Genomic DNA, 16,145 nt, shown 5'->3' on the forward strand with positions numbered 1-16,145 from the left:
CAATATCTCACCTACCCAACTCTTGGTTTTTCGTGGTAAATTCTGAACAGTTTCCCACTTCTGTTGGTTTCCTTCCTCCTTTCTTAACAGAAGATAGAGGCCAGATGGCCTAATCCAATACCTTTAATTCATCACTGTCCACATGGAATATTCACATTTCATTACTATGGGGGTTTTAACTGCATGCAGCACATAAAAAGTCATTTTTCAGTGCACATTCACTCCTCTCTTAAGAGGAAATGTGAGGATGTGGCTCGTGGGTGAGGTGAAAATGGACCAAGAATTGATTGAAGCAGTAACAATTAAGAAAAACAGATTGTGGAGAAAACACACGTGCAGTAATTCTTTCTAGACTTTCAAAGCCCAGAGGTAATGAAGCCATTTGTATAAAAACGTAAATAAATAAAAAAGTATACATTTAAATGCTTTCTGTCTCTCTGTTTTTCCCCAGGTCTTCTTTGACGTGCCCTCACTGCCTTAAGCAGAGCAACACCTTTGACCCATTCTTATGTATCTCCCTACCTATCCCCCTGCGACAAACCAGGTAAGGTATAACTTACACGACACTAAAGGAGAGCCACAATTATATAAAGGCATTATGTCCTGCCATGTTTTTCTGACCTATTGTTAAAGTAATAATTATCCTGCAACCCCAGATTCACATTTGTTTTATCCATTACTGTTAGCCTGTGTTATCTCACTCATCTGTTTAAAACTTTTTTCTGTACATTTTCCACCATTACGAAAACAGTATACAGTCATTGCCCAGACTAGTAGTTGCACGTCTGAGAGTATTACCAACTAATAATGTTTTCGCACAAATATTTGGGTTCGGGGAGTAGTGATAATAAGAATTGACGAAAGAGACTTTGTTACACTGCACAAGCTTTGTTAAGAAAACTACTTTCTTTAAGAATTCAGAGTAAGACAGTTTGAGCAATTGATGTACACATTGCCATTAGGGGCCTACAGTTTCTTGTCATTTTTAGTGTTAGAAGTAAACATATCACTCCAGTTTTAGCGACTTCTTTGTCTTCTCGTTGGTCTCAATATGGTCATTATGATGAGTTAATGTGTTGAGTGTACAGTATGTGTTGAAAACATTCTACCATACAGTCAAGCATAACGTTTTCTATGCTTCTAGGTGACTTGCCAGATTTGTGAGGTTGTCACCAGATATCGGAATAACTAAAAGATAAAGAGTTATTTTCCTCATGAATAAATAGAAAAGTACATGTTTCATAATAGGTGATCTGTAAGGGCATACATTTAAAAAGGAAATTGGAAAAATATGCATAGGCACACATTTACACAAAAACAGCTACTGGCCATGGTCATAGCAGAGTGATAGATGTTGTCCATCAAAAGTCCCTGACCAAACACTTTCTGTGTTTCCATTTTTAACCGCACCAGAAGCTGCAAGTCAGCTAGGTACAGCTTTAAGAATATATATAAAGAAAGAAACACACAGAGAGAGAAGGGAAGGGGAAGGGAATAAACACAGGCCTCCTGTTTTCCCATTGACAATAGAGATGCATAATGATGAGAATTCTAAATATATGACTTTGTGGTTCGGCATGGGACAATATGGGTCACAGTTATCTTGGCCAAAACAATTATTATTTACAAAACCATACTGATAATCATTACTAAACTTGCTTTAACTGCTCTTAAACTGGCATTAAAACAAACTGGAATCACATTAAATATTTTTATCAAAGATAGGACACACATCTATTTTTTGTAAAAACCCTTCAATAGAATAACAAACAATTAAACAAAGGTCATTTATAATCCCGCCGCCTTAATACAAATCTAAAATGTGCTTTCTTTCTTTCTTTGATGATCATTTGTCAAAAGGACCTCTGTTCTCTTGCTACATGATATCAAGCAAGACAGCTTTTTCATTTATGTGAGATCTTTTTTCGGTTGTCCCCAATATGGAAAACCAAAACCATCCTTTTACCTTTGTGCTTAGTGGGTAACCTCAACATAGTAGGTTTTATCTCGTTCCCTTTCACGCTCTGCCCATGTGTCCAGTCATGCAAACGATACCAGAAAAAGAGAGAAAAACAACAAATATCAGTTTACAATTTGCCTACATTCAGTGAATCCTTCTATCTTCATACATGCAGACACCGCTGCTCTACATCCTCTCTGCATCCTCACTGCACCGTGCTAAACCTCAGTTTTACAGAGCAAGTTCTCTGACAGTGTGTGGTCTGTCTCTGCAGTTGCCTGTGCCCAGCATAGAAGGAAATTCATTCAGGTTCAGTTTAGACTCACTGCTGGCCCCCCACACTGACCTGACCCACACACACACGCTCACAATACAACCCACCACACACACACACACACACACACACACACACACACACACACACACACACACACACACACACACACACACACACACACACACACACACACACACACACACACAGATACACGCACAGTGGCCTCATTGCACAGTCCTGCTGCAGCAGTATCCCAGCAGAATGCCTGATAAGTGTGCAGGCCCCCAGAGACACAGCAGGCTCTGGCTGGCAGTGGGGCTCTGAGGTCTGGGCGCTGCAGATAATGGCGATGTGGCAGAGAGAAAAGGAGGATGGCAGTATCTCTGAGTGTTTTGCTGCTCATCTAACCTTGCATAGTCAGTCTTGGTGTAATTCTTAACAAACTTCTTTTTTAAAGAGTCAAGTTGCATTGTGGGTCATTTAGATGGCAGGTTTTGACAAGAAGATGAATGCGAGTCGGACAGTGTTATAAGAGTTCAATGCTTAATTGTTGGATGAATCATTTCTAAAATCAAATTTTGTTGTAATTATGCGAGATTTGATTGTCCTGACTACAAAATTGTATACTGAAAGAAAGAAAACACTTTTAGGACACTTATGTTTGCTTATTGTTTGATTTTATGAAAATCCCACCTACTTATTCTCACAAGTCTTGGCGCATTCAACACCAGTTTTTCAAATTAGCTCCCCCTAATACCACACAATTAAGAGAATTATTATAAAATATTGCATTTGTTGATTCTGAGTGTTAAAATATTTCAAAGGTAGTTTTACTCTCGTATACTAATTCATGCTTACGATATCAACTGGAACAAATGGATTCCTGTAAAGCCGAAAAACACAACAACAGATCAGAAAACCTCAGGAAAGCAGCTGGCAGAAATGTGAAGTAAACACGATGTGTTGTAATTAATGTAAATCCTGCAAAAACATTTTCTACGGCTGATGAATCTGTAAACAATGTGAATATGATCCTGGCTCATAGTTTTAAAAACATTTCTGAATGTTTTGAACTTGAAAAGCATTGTGCACTCTCGGTGCTGCAGGTGAAAACATATGTGCGGCTGCTGTTTACCAGAGATTATCAGGCTCTAATCCAGCAGGGTGCTACTGTTTAAAAAAGTGCTTCATAAAATAACATCTCTATTTCGAGTGCCATCCCACACCTCTCATCCCATTTTCATTGCACGCCTCGGTGTCTCATCTCGAAACATCTAACAACATAAACAAAACATCTGCTCAGATCCTCCACCGTCTGCCCTGTCAGCCTCCCCACTGCTAACACATTACTTACCTGAATAATGCATGATGGGAACAGGAAGTGGAAATGTCAGCGATTATGCTGTCTTCTTCCCAAATGAGAAGGCGTGACCTTACTCTGTCTCCCTGTCTTTTCATCACTACACAATATCTTATCTCAACCTCTCACCATCCCTCAATCATTCCTGCGTACCTTGAAGGAGCTGTTCAGATTTCTGTAAGACAGACGTGTCACAGCACACAGCAGCTTCCTGTGGGACCCTCACTGATCTGCTGGTGTAGCTGAACATGTCCACTCTTGCATACATTTACAAACACTCACAGTAAAAGGAAACACTAAAGGAGAAGATCTGAACATTGGTAATTCACTCCAGATATTAAGTCAGACACGGACAAATTGAATGGTTTATGCTCATGAAATGAGACTTTGCACAGTACTGTCAGAGGAAATATTTTCCCCAGTTATTAGACACCAGCTCAGCAGTGCATTTCAAAGTCTCATTTATTAAATGTTTTGTTTTGCTGTTTAGTAGCTGAAATACATCAATACATCTTTTGAACAAACTGACAGCACAGTTTTTCTTCCCCTGCGTCCTCAAATTCTGAATAATTGCACAAGTGTATTATTTTACTGTGTGTGTGTGTGTGTGTGTGTGTGTGTGTGTGTGTGTGTGTGTGTGTGTGTGTGTGTGTGTGTGTGTGTGTGTGTGTGTGTGTGTGTGTGTGTGTGTGTGTGTGTGTGTGTGTGTGTGTGTTCATCCAAATATGTAAATACTGTAACTCAGTATTCCAGGTTCTGTTTGGTATCAGTAATATTGTAAACATGCAAAATCAGAATTGCAAAACAATTTGGCACTTTACATATCATCTATTTCTCTCTCTCTGTCATCCTACCCCTCCCTTCCACACACACACACACATACACACACACACACACACACACACACACACACACACACACACACACACACACACACACACACACACACACACACACACACACACACACACACACACACACAATACCTCACCACCTCTCCCTTCGCCCCCATAGGTCGATGTGTGTGACGCTGGTGTTCAATACGAAGGGTCAGAGATACCTGCGGGTGGGGCTGGCTGTACCTCTGTTTGGTTCCCTGTCCTGCCTCAGATCAATGGTGGCACAGGAGGGCAACATATCCCCAGACCAGGTAGACACACATGCAGGCACACACATGCACTCAAATACAAAGGTTAAACCACATAACAATATGTTTACAAAATTAAATGAAAGAAGATGACTTCACGTTCCCATAGAAGCCAGTGGGTGCAGTTTTTCTTAACAAGAATAATGGCCCACTTAAAAAAAAATAAAAAAGGCAACTCACATTCTATTTCATACTGTAGCAGGGTAACACTCGGGTGCATGCACACAGTCAGCTGAAATGTCACCAACGAGATAAAGGGTAGAGGAAAAGGTTTCAGAAGCGTGTGTTCATAAATCTTTCACCTGCCCGGCAATAGATGATGAATTTTTGGGGGGTTTACAAACCTGTTTCTACAGCAGAAGGACAGTCAAGTGAATGCCAACAATTCAATGCCCCATCATTACCATGTTCATAGATTATAAGCGCAGTGTTCCTCTATTTATTGTATTTAACACATAAACATTTATGTTAAATCTATTTCGGAATACACTGGAGAAAGTTAGGAGATGAGTGATGCTCTTTACTGTATATCTCCCTTAGGCTATCATTTTCCTTTTTGTCACATTGTCAGTGTTGATGCATCAATGTTAGTTGTGCCTGTTTGAAATGGATTCTTTTAGAAATTTTGCACATTTTAATGACCTTGGTAATAATTTGAAAAGTAGCAGATTAGTTTCCGTTGGTTCTCTGTAGTTTACTGGTGAGCCCATGGTCTAGGCACATACGTTAACACTGTCTCTGTCGCTCTTTCTGTCTCTCTCCAGGTCATCCTATCAGAGTTGTACTCAACAGGTTTCCAACGATCCTTTTCAGATGATGATGACGTGACATCAATTGCTGATAGCGACATAATCTATGCCTTTCAGGCTCCGCCCCTCCATAGTCGTGGTGGCTCCACACAGCACTCAGGTAAACATGTTATAAGATCTCCACTGACGACACTCACTCCCCAGCTTCAGCAGTCTTCGTGATTTATCCACACAGTATTTCACTAATAGTTGGTATTTTTTACAAATAGCCTTTTTCCTTTGCTGAGGAGTGGTCAAGTTTCTGCAATGTTTTGAATTTCTCCTTTCTTTATGTTTTTTTATGCATGAGAGCATCGCAACAAATGTAATTAATGGTAACAGAATGCCAGCCTGGTGCATCACAACATCCTAAATAAAAGTTTGCCCGACCTTGATTCACTTCTACAAATAATTAATTTACCTAAAACTCTATGAAGTTTCCCGATTTGGAAAGTATTTAGAAGATAACGCCACCAAAGGTTAAACTTTTATTTCATTTTCAATATTCTCAGGTGCTTGCTCCCTGGCTTTAATTATATTCGTGAGGGAAACAGCAACAGAGCTGTGTGTCCTTAAACTAATAATTGAGAGGGATATGAGGTTGAGACAGCCTTGCATCATCAATGGCCTTTAAAAACCCTTTCCAAGGCATGCCGTACGCAATACTGACCGTAAAACGACATAAGTTTCACATATATTTCTTAGAAGATTGCTTACCTTTGTCCATGTTGGTAAAGGTTAGTAAATTGTATCATGCTTTTCCTCATTCTTTTATGCTTTGGAAGGTATGATTGCAAACATACAAGTACATTGTATTTTGAGTAGTATAAAAAAAAGTATTTAAAATGTATGTTTAACTAGTTCAGGGACAAAATGCTCTGAACAGGACAATTTTAACTACAGTCTTAATCTTAGGAAATGTCTAATGAAGTTAATGAAGCAGAGATGTGCTTCATTCTCTTGTTGTAGATGCATAGCAGTTATGCAATGTGTTATTTTTCATCACTAAGGCTGCCTGTGTGAACGCCCTTTTATCTTGATGGCAATCCTTTACCCTCGGCCTTGTTCTCCGGCACTGTGTCTGTCATGCTGAGCTGGAAAAAAGGGCTCTTAGATCTTTTTTTTCACACATAAAGTACTTTAACAGATCAATATTCATGTCTGAAAAGGACTTAATTTAGTCATATTTCTGATTGTAACGTCAATAATTGCCATCTCTGTGGGTTGCCAGTTAGGGGAGTTATGTCCCGCCTTTGTCCATCAACCTACTGTTGAATGAAGTCTTAATGTTTTTTGTTCTCCCCAAAGATGAATGACATCAATAATTCACTTACATGCTCCAAGTGCTCATGAAAAAATAAAGACTCTTCACTTTCTCCACCAGAGGCATTTCTATCGTCAATTCAAAAAGTAAAACCAGAAAACCAGTGTCAAAGGGCTGAGACAGGCAGCAGGCACATACCATCAAATAAACACACACACACACACACACACACACACACACACACACACACACACACACACACACACACACACACACACACACACACACACACACACATGCATTTGTTGTAATGAATCACACTTAAGTGCTCACTGGAAAATATGACTTCCTTTCTTGTGAGCAATCTGGCGAAAAAGATGAATGGTCCTTACCTCGATCACAGCGGACCAGATTGCAGGATATTAAACGTTTATTCAATGAGATTTATGTTGTGTTTTATAAAATGAAGCGTGGTAAATTTACACAATCATTATTGCTGAGCGCATGACATTGTCGGGGTAAAAGATGATGGACAGTAGACACAAATTCACACGTAAAGTTTCTTGATTGAACATAATTCGATTTTATGGTTTAAATCATAAAGGAAAAGTGCTATTTCTTATCTTTAAAATGATCTTATTTAAATCAAAGTTGAATCCAGCTACATATATTGTCCACAAAATTGAAAGTAGAATTACAACTTTTTTATTGTATGCCTCCGCCTCAGTACATCCATGTCCTAAAGATGTGTGAAATTGTCCCGAATAAGCACATTCATTCTTAAAGTATGCATGTTTTTTAAAGTCACATTCACCGTAACCTTTGACCACCAAATCATAATCACTCTATACTTTTGACCCAGTAAACATGTTTGCCAAAATTTAAATATTTCTCTAGGTTTTCCTCAGATATTGCATTCAGGAGAAAGGGACAGACGAGTAGACAACCCAAAAATCATTATGGGCGTGGCCACGGCAGGCGTGAAGTCCAAAAAGTGTAAACTAAAAGGAGAACCCAGTTAGCAGCAGTAATGTAACTATGGGGTTACTTAGGGTTTGTAAGACCATGATTACTTTGGAGCGAAGCCTCACTTTGTCAGTTCAGTGTGATCACTCTTGCGTAAGTATTTTATACAGAACAGTAGGTAATGATAGAAAGCCAGATCAATGTTTTGTAGATTGTGGGGACTGGTTGTTTGATTTGGGCTTCATCACGTATGTCAGGTAGTGCAGAGATCACTTCCTCAGAGTAAACAACCCTTCAGCTACAGTACTGATGCTGTCCATCATTCTAGTTTCTTTTTGCAGCCTCTGTGAAAAAAGTAAAGCCTCCTGCTGCCATGATGGATGACTGTATAGAAAGAACCAAAAATCAAATGAAAGACAAACAAGTTTTCAGAGAAGGTCTAATGTTTGTTTTACTAAATGTGACGGTCTATGCATACGCATGTGTAGGTGATATATGCATGTTCATACATTAGATTGAACCTGAACTGGCTTTATTACACTGGCAAAGGAATGCATATGTAGATTGCTATTTTTGTCATACTCGGTTTTCAGTATGTATCTGGAACGTGATGAACATTCTCAAGACTCACATGCAGGGACTATATGAAGCAGGTGTAAATATGGATACCACTATTGTTAATCACTGATCTCTTCTCTCAGCTATGAAAAACAGATAACTAGAAATAGTGATCAAGCTTGGAAACCCCAATACTCTAGTTTAAGAAACTCATTAGTACTACTTTATTTATTTATTTTTTACAGTGATGGATGTTGAGAATAGGACTTCAATTGTGTTTGCTTGTCCTATTGCTTTAATGAACTCTATAGGGTAACTCTTTGATAATATTGCACATAACTACACAGATATCAAGTCATGAAAAATGTGATTTGTCACAGGGAACAAACCTTCTACCAAGAAAACTAATCATGAAACCAACGGTATACCAGCTCAACAACCCACCATGTTTCTTACTTCACTTCCTGCCTTTTCATAATTCAGTTGAGCTGCTGAGTCCATAGTGACTAGTAATTAAGCCAAGAAAAAAGGGGGCATAAATGAAAAATGTATACATTCATATAAAGCATAACTATTTGAAGTATTATATAAAAAGAAAAATGCGTTGTGCACGCTTTAACGTAGCCACATATATTTTGCACTTTCAACAATTGAACTGTATCAAGGGGCAAAAACAAAGGGTTGACAACGTGTAATAAAGTGGTGACTGAAACAGTGAATAACCCTTAATGCATTCTCGAAGAGGTTAGATCAAATATATATATTTTCCCCATATAAAAGTCCTCCAAGGATTGAAATCCCTGTCAAGCCACCACAGCAGGAGAATTTGTAGGTCACTTGACAGCTGTACAGTGACTTTAGTGTGAGTACAGCAAGTTGCATGGCACATCCATGCTCAGATAATGTACTGTACTCTTCACACGGTAAAGACACTTCCCTAGAGTATTTTTACTTATTACACAGCTACTTACCTAATAAATGAATAGCTTTACACAATATATTGATTTAAACACGATTCAAATGCATTGCTTACACTAAGAAAACATTTTCCATTCTACCACTGGCTTGAACTGCAGCAACAGCACCATAACTTCAACTGATGGCAGCACTGTTCCTGAATTCCTGCCTTGTGACTGTCCAAGTATTTTCATATTTCCCTTTCCATTAACCAACTTTAAAACTGGAGCCGGTACCATGTTCCCTTTAGTGTTCACTTCCTGTCTGTATCCTGTTCGTCAAGCCCTCTGTGTCTTTCTTGTTCTTGATCTGTTATCTTTTATTTTCTAGGGACAGTTTAGCGAATCAAAACTTTGATGCTCTTCACAAATAAAAATGTAATGTTCCAGAAGCCACAACCTTAAAATGACTGGTCTTCTTTCTTCTGATCGATATGACTGCATACGGTCCCTTGATCAGAGCGTCCTTATCAATGGTTCGCTATAGCAAAATAATTGATCAATCAGAAATATTCAACTAAGCCATGTATAATTATAAGTATGTATTGTCCTCTATCACTGTAATGAGTTCTCCAAACAGTGTTCTAGAAGTCAAATTGTTATGTAATTTTCTTGTTGGGGTAGGGGTTGAATTGAATCAATGAATAATGAGTTTTCAATCAGCTAGTGTTTTTGGGTTTATTGAATAAGCACTGCTCCAAGGTACAATAATGAGGTTTCACATTAAGAGGAAATGGCAGCAGCAGGTCTCATGATGGAAAACACTGGAAGAAGATGGAAGAACCACAGCAGCATCCTATTTCACCCCCAACAAGCCTGACACATTTGCACATAGAACGAAGAAAAGGACTTCCTGCTAAATAGTGGCTAAGGGAAGCTTAGTGTGCCAATTTTGTGTGTTTTTTCACTCAGTGGATTAATGCAGTCTTGAACAGTAAGATACCACCTGGGCTTAAAAAAAAGAGCACATTTGTGTGTGTTGTGTGTATGTTAGAAAAGAGAGGATTTCCTGGGAAAGGTGGTAGAAAAAAAGATTTGTCAGGAAATGACCATCAGAATCTACATAGATTGTGACATAGATGCAGTGATCAAATTCTCCTGTTCATTCCCTCCCTTTCGTCTCACTTACGCACACTAACATTACAGTGTGGCTCCACAATCAGTGATCTTGAGTGTTCAGACAAACTGTGGAACTGAGGGTAAGCCGCTGTGTCATTCCCATCAATTTACCGAGAGCTGTGTGCAAGTGGAGAGTCAGGGATTACTCTGAGGTGTTTATCTGGGTGGTCATATCATTCAATCAGAGAAAACACACACACTTTTGTGATTTACACAAATCAATTCCTACAGTCTCACAATGTCAGTGTTTTAAAGTATTGGACTTGTGACTTAAACAAAGTTATCTATTTCATATATTTTAAATGTTTTCCTTTTTTGTGGCTCTTGTATATTACATGCATAGAGTTTTTGCAGGATGAAGGAAAAATATAGATGCAATTACACTGTCCAGATGTGAAACCTTTAGAAAACAAGGCTTTTATTTTTCTTGAGGTAATATAGCAAACCATTCTCAACAGTGTAGCTTGATTCTTTTTTTTTAGGGGGAGTTTAACATTAAAGCAAAGCTGAACATTTATCTAAAACTCACTAATTTCTGTAAAGCAGGGCAGAGATGTAGATTGAGGTGGCAATTGTTTTTATTACTTTAAGTGAGTCTTTCAAACTGATATTTTTAACATTCTGATTCTATAAATTATGGATTATAGCCCCTTTAAAAATAACACAACCGAGAAAGCAGAAATATTCCAGGAACATTCACAGGGGAACTCTTCCCCTTTCAGTAGGATCATCATCAGTGAAAATAACCTGAAGAGAAAGTCTACACTTGGTGCTCTGATCACCACCACTGCTTCTGGAATGTGTTCACAAGTCGTTGGGGAAATAACAGCAACCCTCGGCTCAGCTGCCTCATGAAGAACATCACAACCTATGCATAAACGCTTATGCGTATGCAAACTAGATCGCATCCTCTGCCCACAATCCTGTTAAACCTAAACCTACAGTATGAGTTGAACACAACTTTAATTGTGTTTAAGGCAGCAAGGCTACGAAACATGGACACTTTATTTTGTTCATACTTATTTTTTGTATATAACAACAAAACATTGCAGCTGTGTTGCTGGAAAATGTAATCATGAATCGACTAAATACAAAGGACAATTTCAAACTTCAGCAGCTGGCGTATTGTGCCTTCTCATATCAAAAAGAGAAGAGCAGAGGGGATATGCAGTTTATTCAAGAGACATATAGGAGTAAGAGAGGTAAGAAGAAAGAGAACAAGGAGGAGGGAGAGTGTTAGGCATCAGGTGTATTGGGTTCCTCCCCTGCCACCTCCCTAGTCTGTCATTTTTTGCTGTTGGCAGAAAGCTCAGGTGGTTTACTGTCGACAAGAGACATTTGTGGTCGGATGGCTGTTAGTTGTCTGGGAACTCTGATTCATCCAGGGCAAAGCCTAACAGCCCCATGGGTATTTTTAGTCAGGTAGGGCTTGAACAGACAGAGGTCACTGCTTTGGTCTTGGATCATTCGAAAGGATTTTGAATCTCAGAAAGCCAAAACCCTCTCTTGAGATTTTTGGTTTTTATTTGTTACACAACTATGTAATGCCGTGTTACATAACAGTTTGGTTAAATAACACCAGTGTTGAATTACTTTTCCTATGATTATTTACTTTGAATGAGATTGATGCTGAGTCATCAAGAGCACATTTCTAACTGATGTAGAAACTCAACGTCTAGCGTTTTTCCAGAGGCACTGGAGGAACTTAATTGGGAACTCTATCTTTAAAAAGGTTAGCTTTGAGTCATACTGAACCACTGGTGCCTTAGCCTCCGTCAGCAGATGCTTTCCCCACACTTCACACAAGATTTAAGTTTTCGGTGTGGACTTAAGGGGTCTTGGATTTGTAAAAGTCCTGCAGATAGAAAAGACGCAAGCTGTGCATGTGTCTGTGTGAATACTTACTTAAGTCCTATTTATGTTAAGATGTAAGAATATACTGTGTACAACAGCATATTGTGTCCTCCCAGGGACAAAAAAACCTTCCAGCAACCATCCCATGAATTTGAAACGCACTCAGAAATCTTCTTTTAGAGCTGACCGCTGCTTTGAAGCTGAGGGCTGATTCATCCCAAACAGTCAGTTAGCGGAGAGTGGGGCGGGGGGAGGAAGCAGATAGTGGAAATGATGAATGGAGTACCAGGGAGAGAGGGGAGTAAGATAAAGCAAAAGGAAGAGAAGGGAGGAGAGTGATCGCCAGAGGAAGTGTAGTGTCTTCTTCAGGGCCTAGCTGTTTAATTAATGCTGCCTTACTAACCACCTCCAATCTCAAGAGCCTTTTCTGTATCTCTCTTCCTCTCAATTCACTTCAGTCTTCACGTTTATCTTTAATTAAAAATGGCAGATTATAAAGAGATTCCCACTGCGACCATGACAGTCACAACACGTCAACAAGAAATGGTTTAATTGCATGCTAATTGATCCTTAAATCAATACGTTTATGAAAGGACATGCAGCTTCTCTTCTCCTTTGTGTCTGTACATTTTGTTCTACACGGTTGGGAATAACTTTTTTTTTCTACTGCTCTTTCTTTTTGTCCTGGGAGAAATCTTCTTCACAGTGTCTCCTGTTTAATCCACTCCACTGTCTCTTTCCACCCCACTAACACCTCCCTCTGTCTGCGGCTCCCCTCTGTCTGCGGCTCTCCTCTGTCCAGCTTAGGGAGGGAGTTAAGTAGAGGTGAGAATGAAAGTCTGGCAGGAGGTTTTCCCAGCAGACCCTGGGACATGTGGGCGGAACCACACTCCTTGCAATTCATGACTTATTATTTTTATGTCACTTCCAGCCACTAAATACTGCTGCTTTTACAATAGGGCTGCCCCATGTTACTGATATTTAACCCTTTTTCCACATTTCTGGGCGTTTACTACATGAAGAATCAATGCTGATTCACATGTGTTGCAAAACGTATCTGCCTTGTGTGTTTAATGTTATGTTTCTGCCTAATTATGTCAGAAGTTCCTTTTAAAAAGTAACCATTACAAAAATATATTCATTGTATACTGTATATACGTGATTCCAAGGAATCGGGTTTGTTTTATGATTTGGTGCGCAAGCCCAGGGGAGTCACGATTCATCTGCAAAATGTCACTCAAAGACAGAAACAGACAAAAACAAAAAAAGTCTAGAAATAGAGAAAAACTATATAAGATTATGAAAAGAGTCAAAACAACCACAAGTTGACTAGAAAGAGCCAAACAAATACATATTACAAAGTGATAGAAAATGATGACAACAGACACTAAATGAACACAAAGAGGCAAAAAAAGAGGTTATTGAAGTCTTATAGTTTCCTATAGTGGAGGTTGGTGGTGCGTTTTGGCAAGCCCACCTGCCCATTGCCTTATAATCTGCCCCTTTTTTGAACTAAAAAGGAACTACAATCTTGAGGCATTCAAGATTTCACCAAGAAGTACATATTTTAAATTGAAAATGTAAATGATGGGTATTTTATTGTTTAGTCAGAGGGTTAATGGTTAGGCAGTCATTCTTTTCAGTTTGGGCTAAAGCTAAACATTTATGGCTTTCACTTTTCAGCCTCCCAATTGGAAAACTGAGAGCTAAAGGTGACAGAGAGGGTAGAGGGAGGGTTGACTGAGAGACAGAGTGAGGAGATGAATTGGCCAGCTAAAGGGCAAGGCAATATGCATAAAATGTCACATCGAGTTGCTCCTGTCCGGAGAGAAAGAAAAACATCACGTTGTAGCGGTTCGGAAATAACGCAACTCAAAGCTTCTTTTTATATTCCTGTGCTTGTTTTAAAAGCCAGAAGTTGTATTTTTCTATTTATATTGTTTTACCAAAAGTGTTATTTACCTTAATCCGAGTTTTTTTGCTCAATCAATTTTTCTCGCTTAGTGTAACCTGAACTAAGGCTTGTGTCTGTGTCTGAGCCTCAAAAATATGTCTGTCTGCTTTTGTGATGCTGTAACGTCTAAGCTTTACATCTATTCACACTTGATTTCCTGCATCTTTGTTTGAGTGTGTGTTTGTGTGAGTGTGTGTGTATGACTGGAAGGTGGCAGTGATTAATTGCACAGTAGGGTTGGAACAAGCACTGGTTAATTATGTCATCAGATAATGTCAAAGTTTATGTTGGCTGGGACACAAGAGGTAGGGCCTCCTGCATCCCCTCAGATATTACGCACTATTAATCACAGCATGAATGTGTGAGAGGTATCAAGTGTAATTCTTGGCACAGCTCCTCGGGGTGAATAAGAATCAAAGGGCGGTTTGATATTAATGGAAATCTTCTGAAAATGTTTTCTGAGTCACAATGTAAACATGTCACATTAGATGTTGCTCCTTGCATAGCAGTTTCTCATTCTGACACCCAGAGCTGTTTTCTAGCTTTGGTCCATTTCAGTCCTGCCTCCAAGCTGAATATAATAATCTATTGGTATGATTCACATTTTAATAGAACAAGTGCTTTTGCCGTGTGACATTTACAGCTCTCTGCAAGCTATTTCTTTTGACTGAGTTTATATTTTTTAACCTTACCAGATCCTAAGAAAAAACAGTACCTTTCTAAAAATGTATTATGCCAACTAATATCGTTTAATTAACCCTTACACTCCAGCTTAGTGATATAAACTCTTTATATTTGTATAAACAAGACATAATAGATCGGATTAATCTGGGCATCATCTAGTAGGAAACTGTACATTTGTATAAATATTGATATATTATAAAAGTCAACTTAACAGTCACCCAAATTATTATACTACTGATGGAATTTTGTTCTTCACTAAAACTGTTCAAAACACCTGTTCAACAAAGACGTTATTTCCATAATGGGTGCCAGCTAATGCCAGGTTGTTTGTCATCCTTTGTTAAACGGTTCTCCCCCCCCCTCTGCTCCACTCAGGGTATCATCACAGCCTCCCCTCCTCCCCCTACATCTCCACTGCAGGACCTGACAGACAGAGGTTACCTTCTTCTGGCACCCTCTCCTCTGAATACCTGAACCAGGGCGGCTCAACAAAGGTCCTCCTTGTCATCTGCAACACAGCAGGATCTGGCCAGCAGGCAGTCAGGTGAGCTGCAGGCTGAATGCATTTTATCTAATGGCCAGCTCCTCTGGTTGCAAGGGTTAGCACACTTTTTGTTATTGTGTTAATCAAACAGTAACGAGTCTGTTAACTTAGAGTTCTCTCATGAGATCGTTGAGACATTTTGTGTATTCAGTCGTAAAAAGATGATTGATTCATTATTTTTAACTTTAGTCATCCAGAGCTGCCTCAATTTAAACATTAAGATTCTGTTTGACTTTGACATGTATATTTCTTGCATAAATGCCACAGACAGGGCTCCTTTTATGCTGACAGTAGAAACCTGAGACTGAATCGAATAATGCAGCTCAAACTAAAAACACTTAATCTGTAAAAGTGACATTTTAATAGATGCCATATGTTACTCTAACAAGAGTAGGCAGCTGCATTAAATTGTTTTGCAACTAGAATGGATCTGATGTCCTCCAGCAACACAACTGGATGCTCTATGCATGCTACCCACTGATGAGCTGGGTTGTTGTGTTTGGTGTGTTCTGATCACGTCCATCTTCAGCTATGACATTGTCTCTGAAGGAAACACCATTTGAAAAATAAAAAAAGTCAAATTCCTAAAGCTTAATTCACTACACTTCAGAGGAGCATGCTTTACTGCAGGTTCGGTAAAGCATTGAAGATGTCTGATAGTCACTTCCAGTGATGGATAAAACACACATTTAAACCTTTGATATCACAGCAGTA

The 16,145-nt window shown here is 39.0% G+C and overlaps 1 protein-coding gene across 1 annotated transcript in view; it reads left to right on the forward strand.

The window, feature by feature from the left end:
• Window positions 1-16,145, forward strand: part of usp43a (ubiquitin specific peptidase 43a) — an 88,769-nt gene that overhangs the window by 41,336 nt on the left and 31,288 nt on the right. The window contains exons 4-7 of the mRNA XM_063883757.1: window positions 452-544; window positions 4,612-4,747; window positions 5,509-5,653; window positions 15,263-15,431. Of these exons, the coding sequence (XP_063739827.1) occupies window positions 452-544; window positions 4,612-4,747; window positions 5,509-5,653; window positions 15,263-15,431 (543 nt within the window). The remainder of the gene's footprint in view (window positions 1-451; window positions 545-4,611; window positions 4,748-5,508; window positions 5,654-15,262; window positions 15,432-16,145) is intronic.

Source organism: Eleginops maclovinus, chromosome 5 (genome assembly GCF_036324505.1).
Source record: "Eleginops maclovinus isolate JMC-PN-2008 ecotype Puerto Natales chromosome 5, JC_Emac_rtc_rv5, whole genome shotgun sequence".
Classification (NCBI taxonomy): domain Eukaryota; kingdom Metazoa; phylum Chordata; class Actinopteri; order Perciformes; family Eleginopidae; genus Eleginops; species Eleginops maclovinus.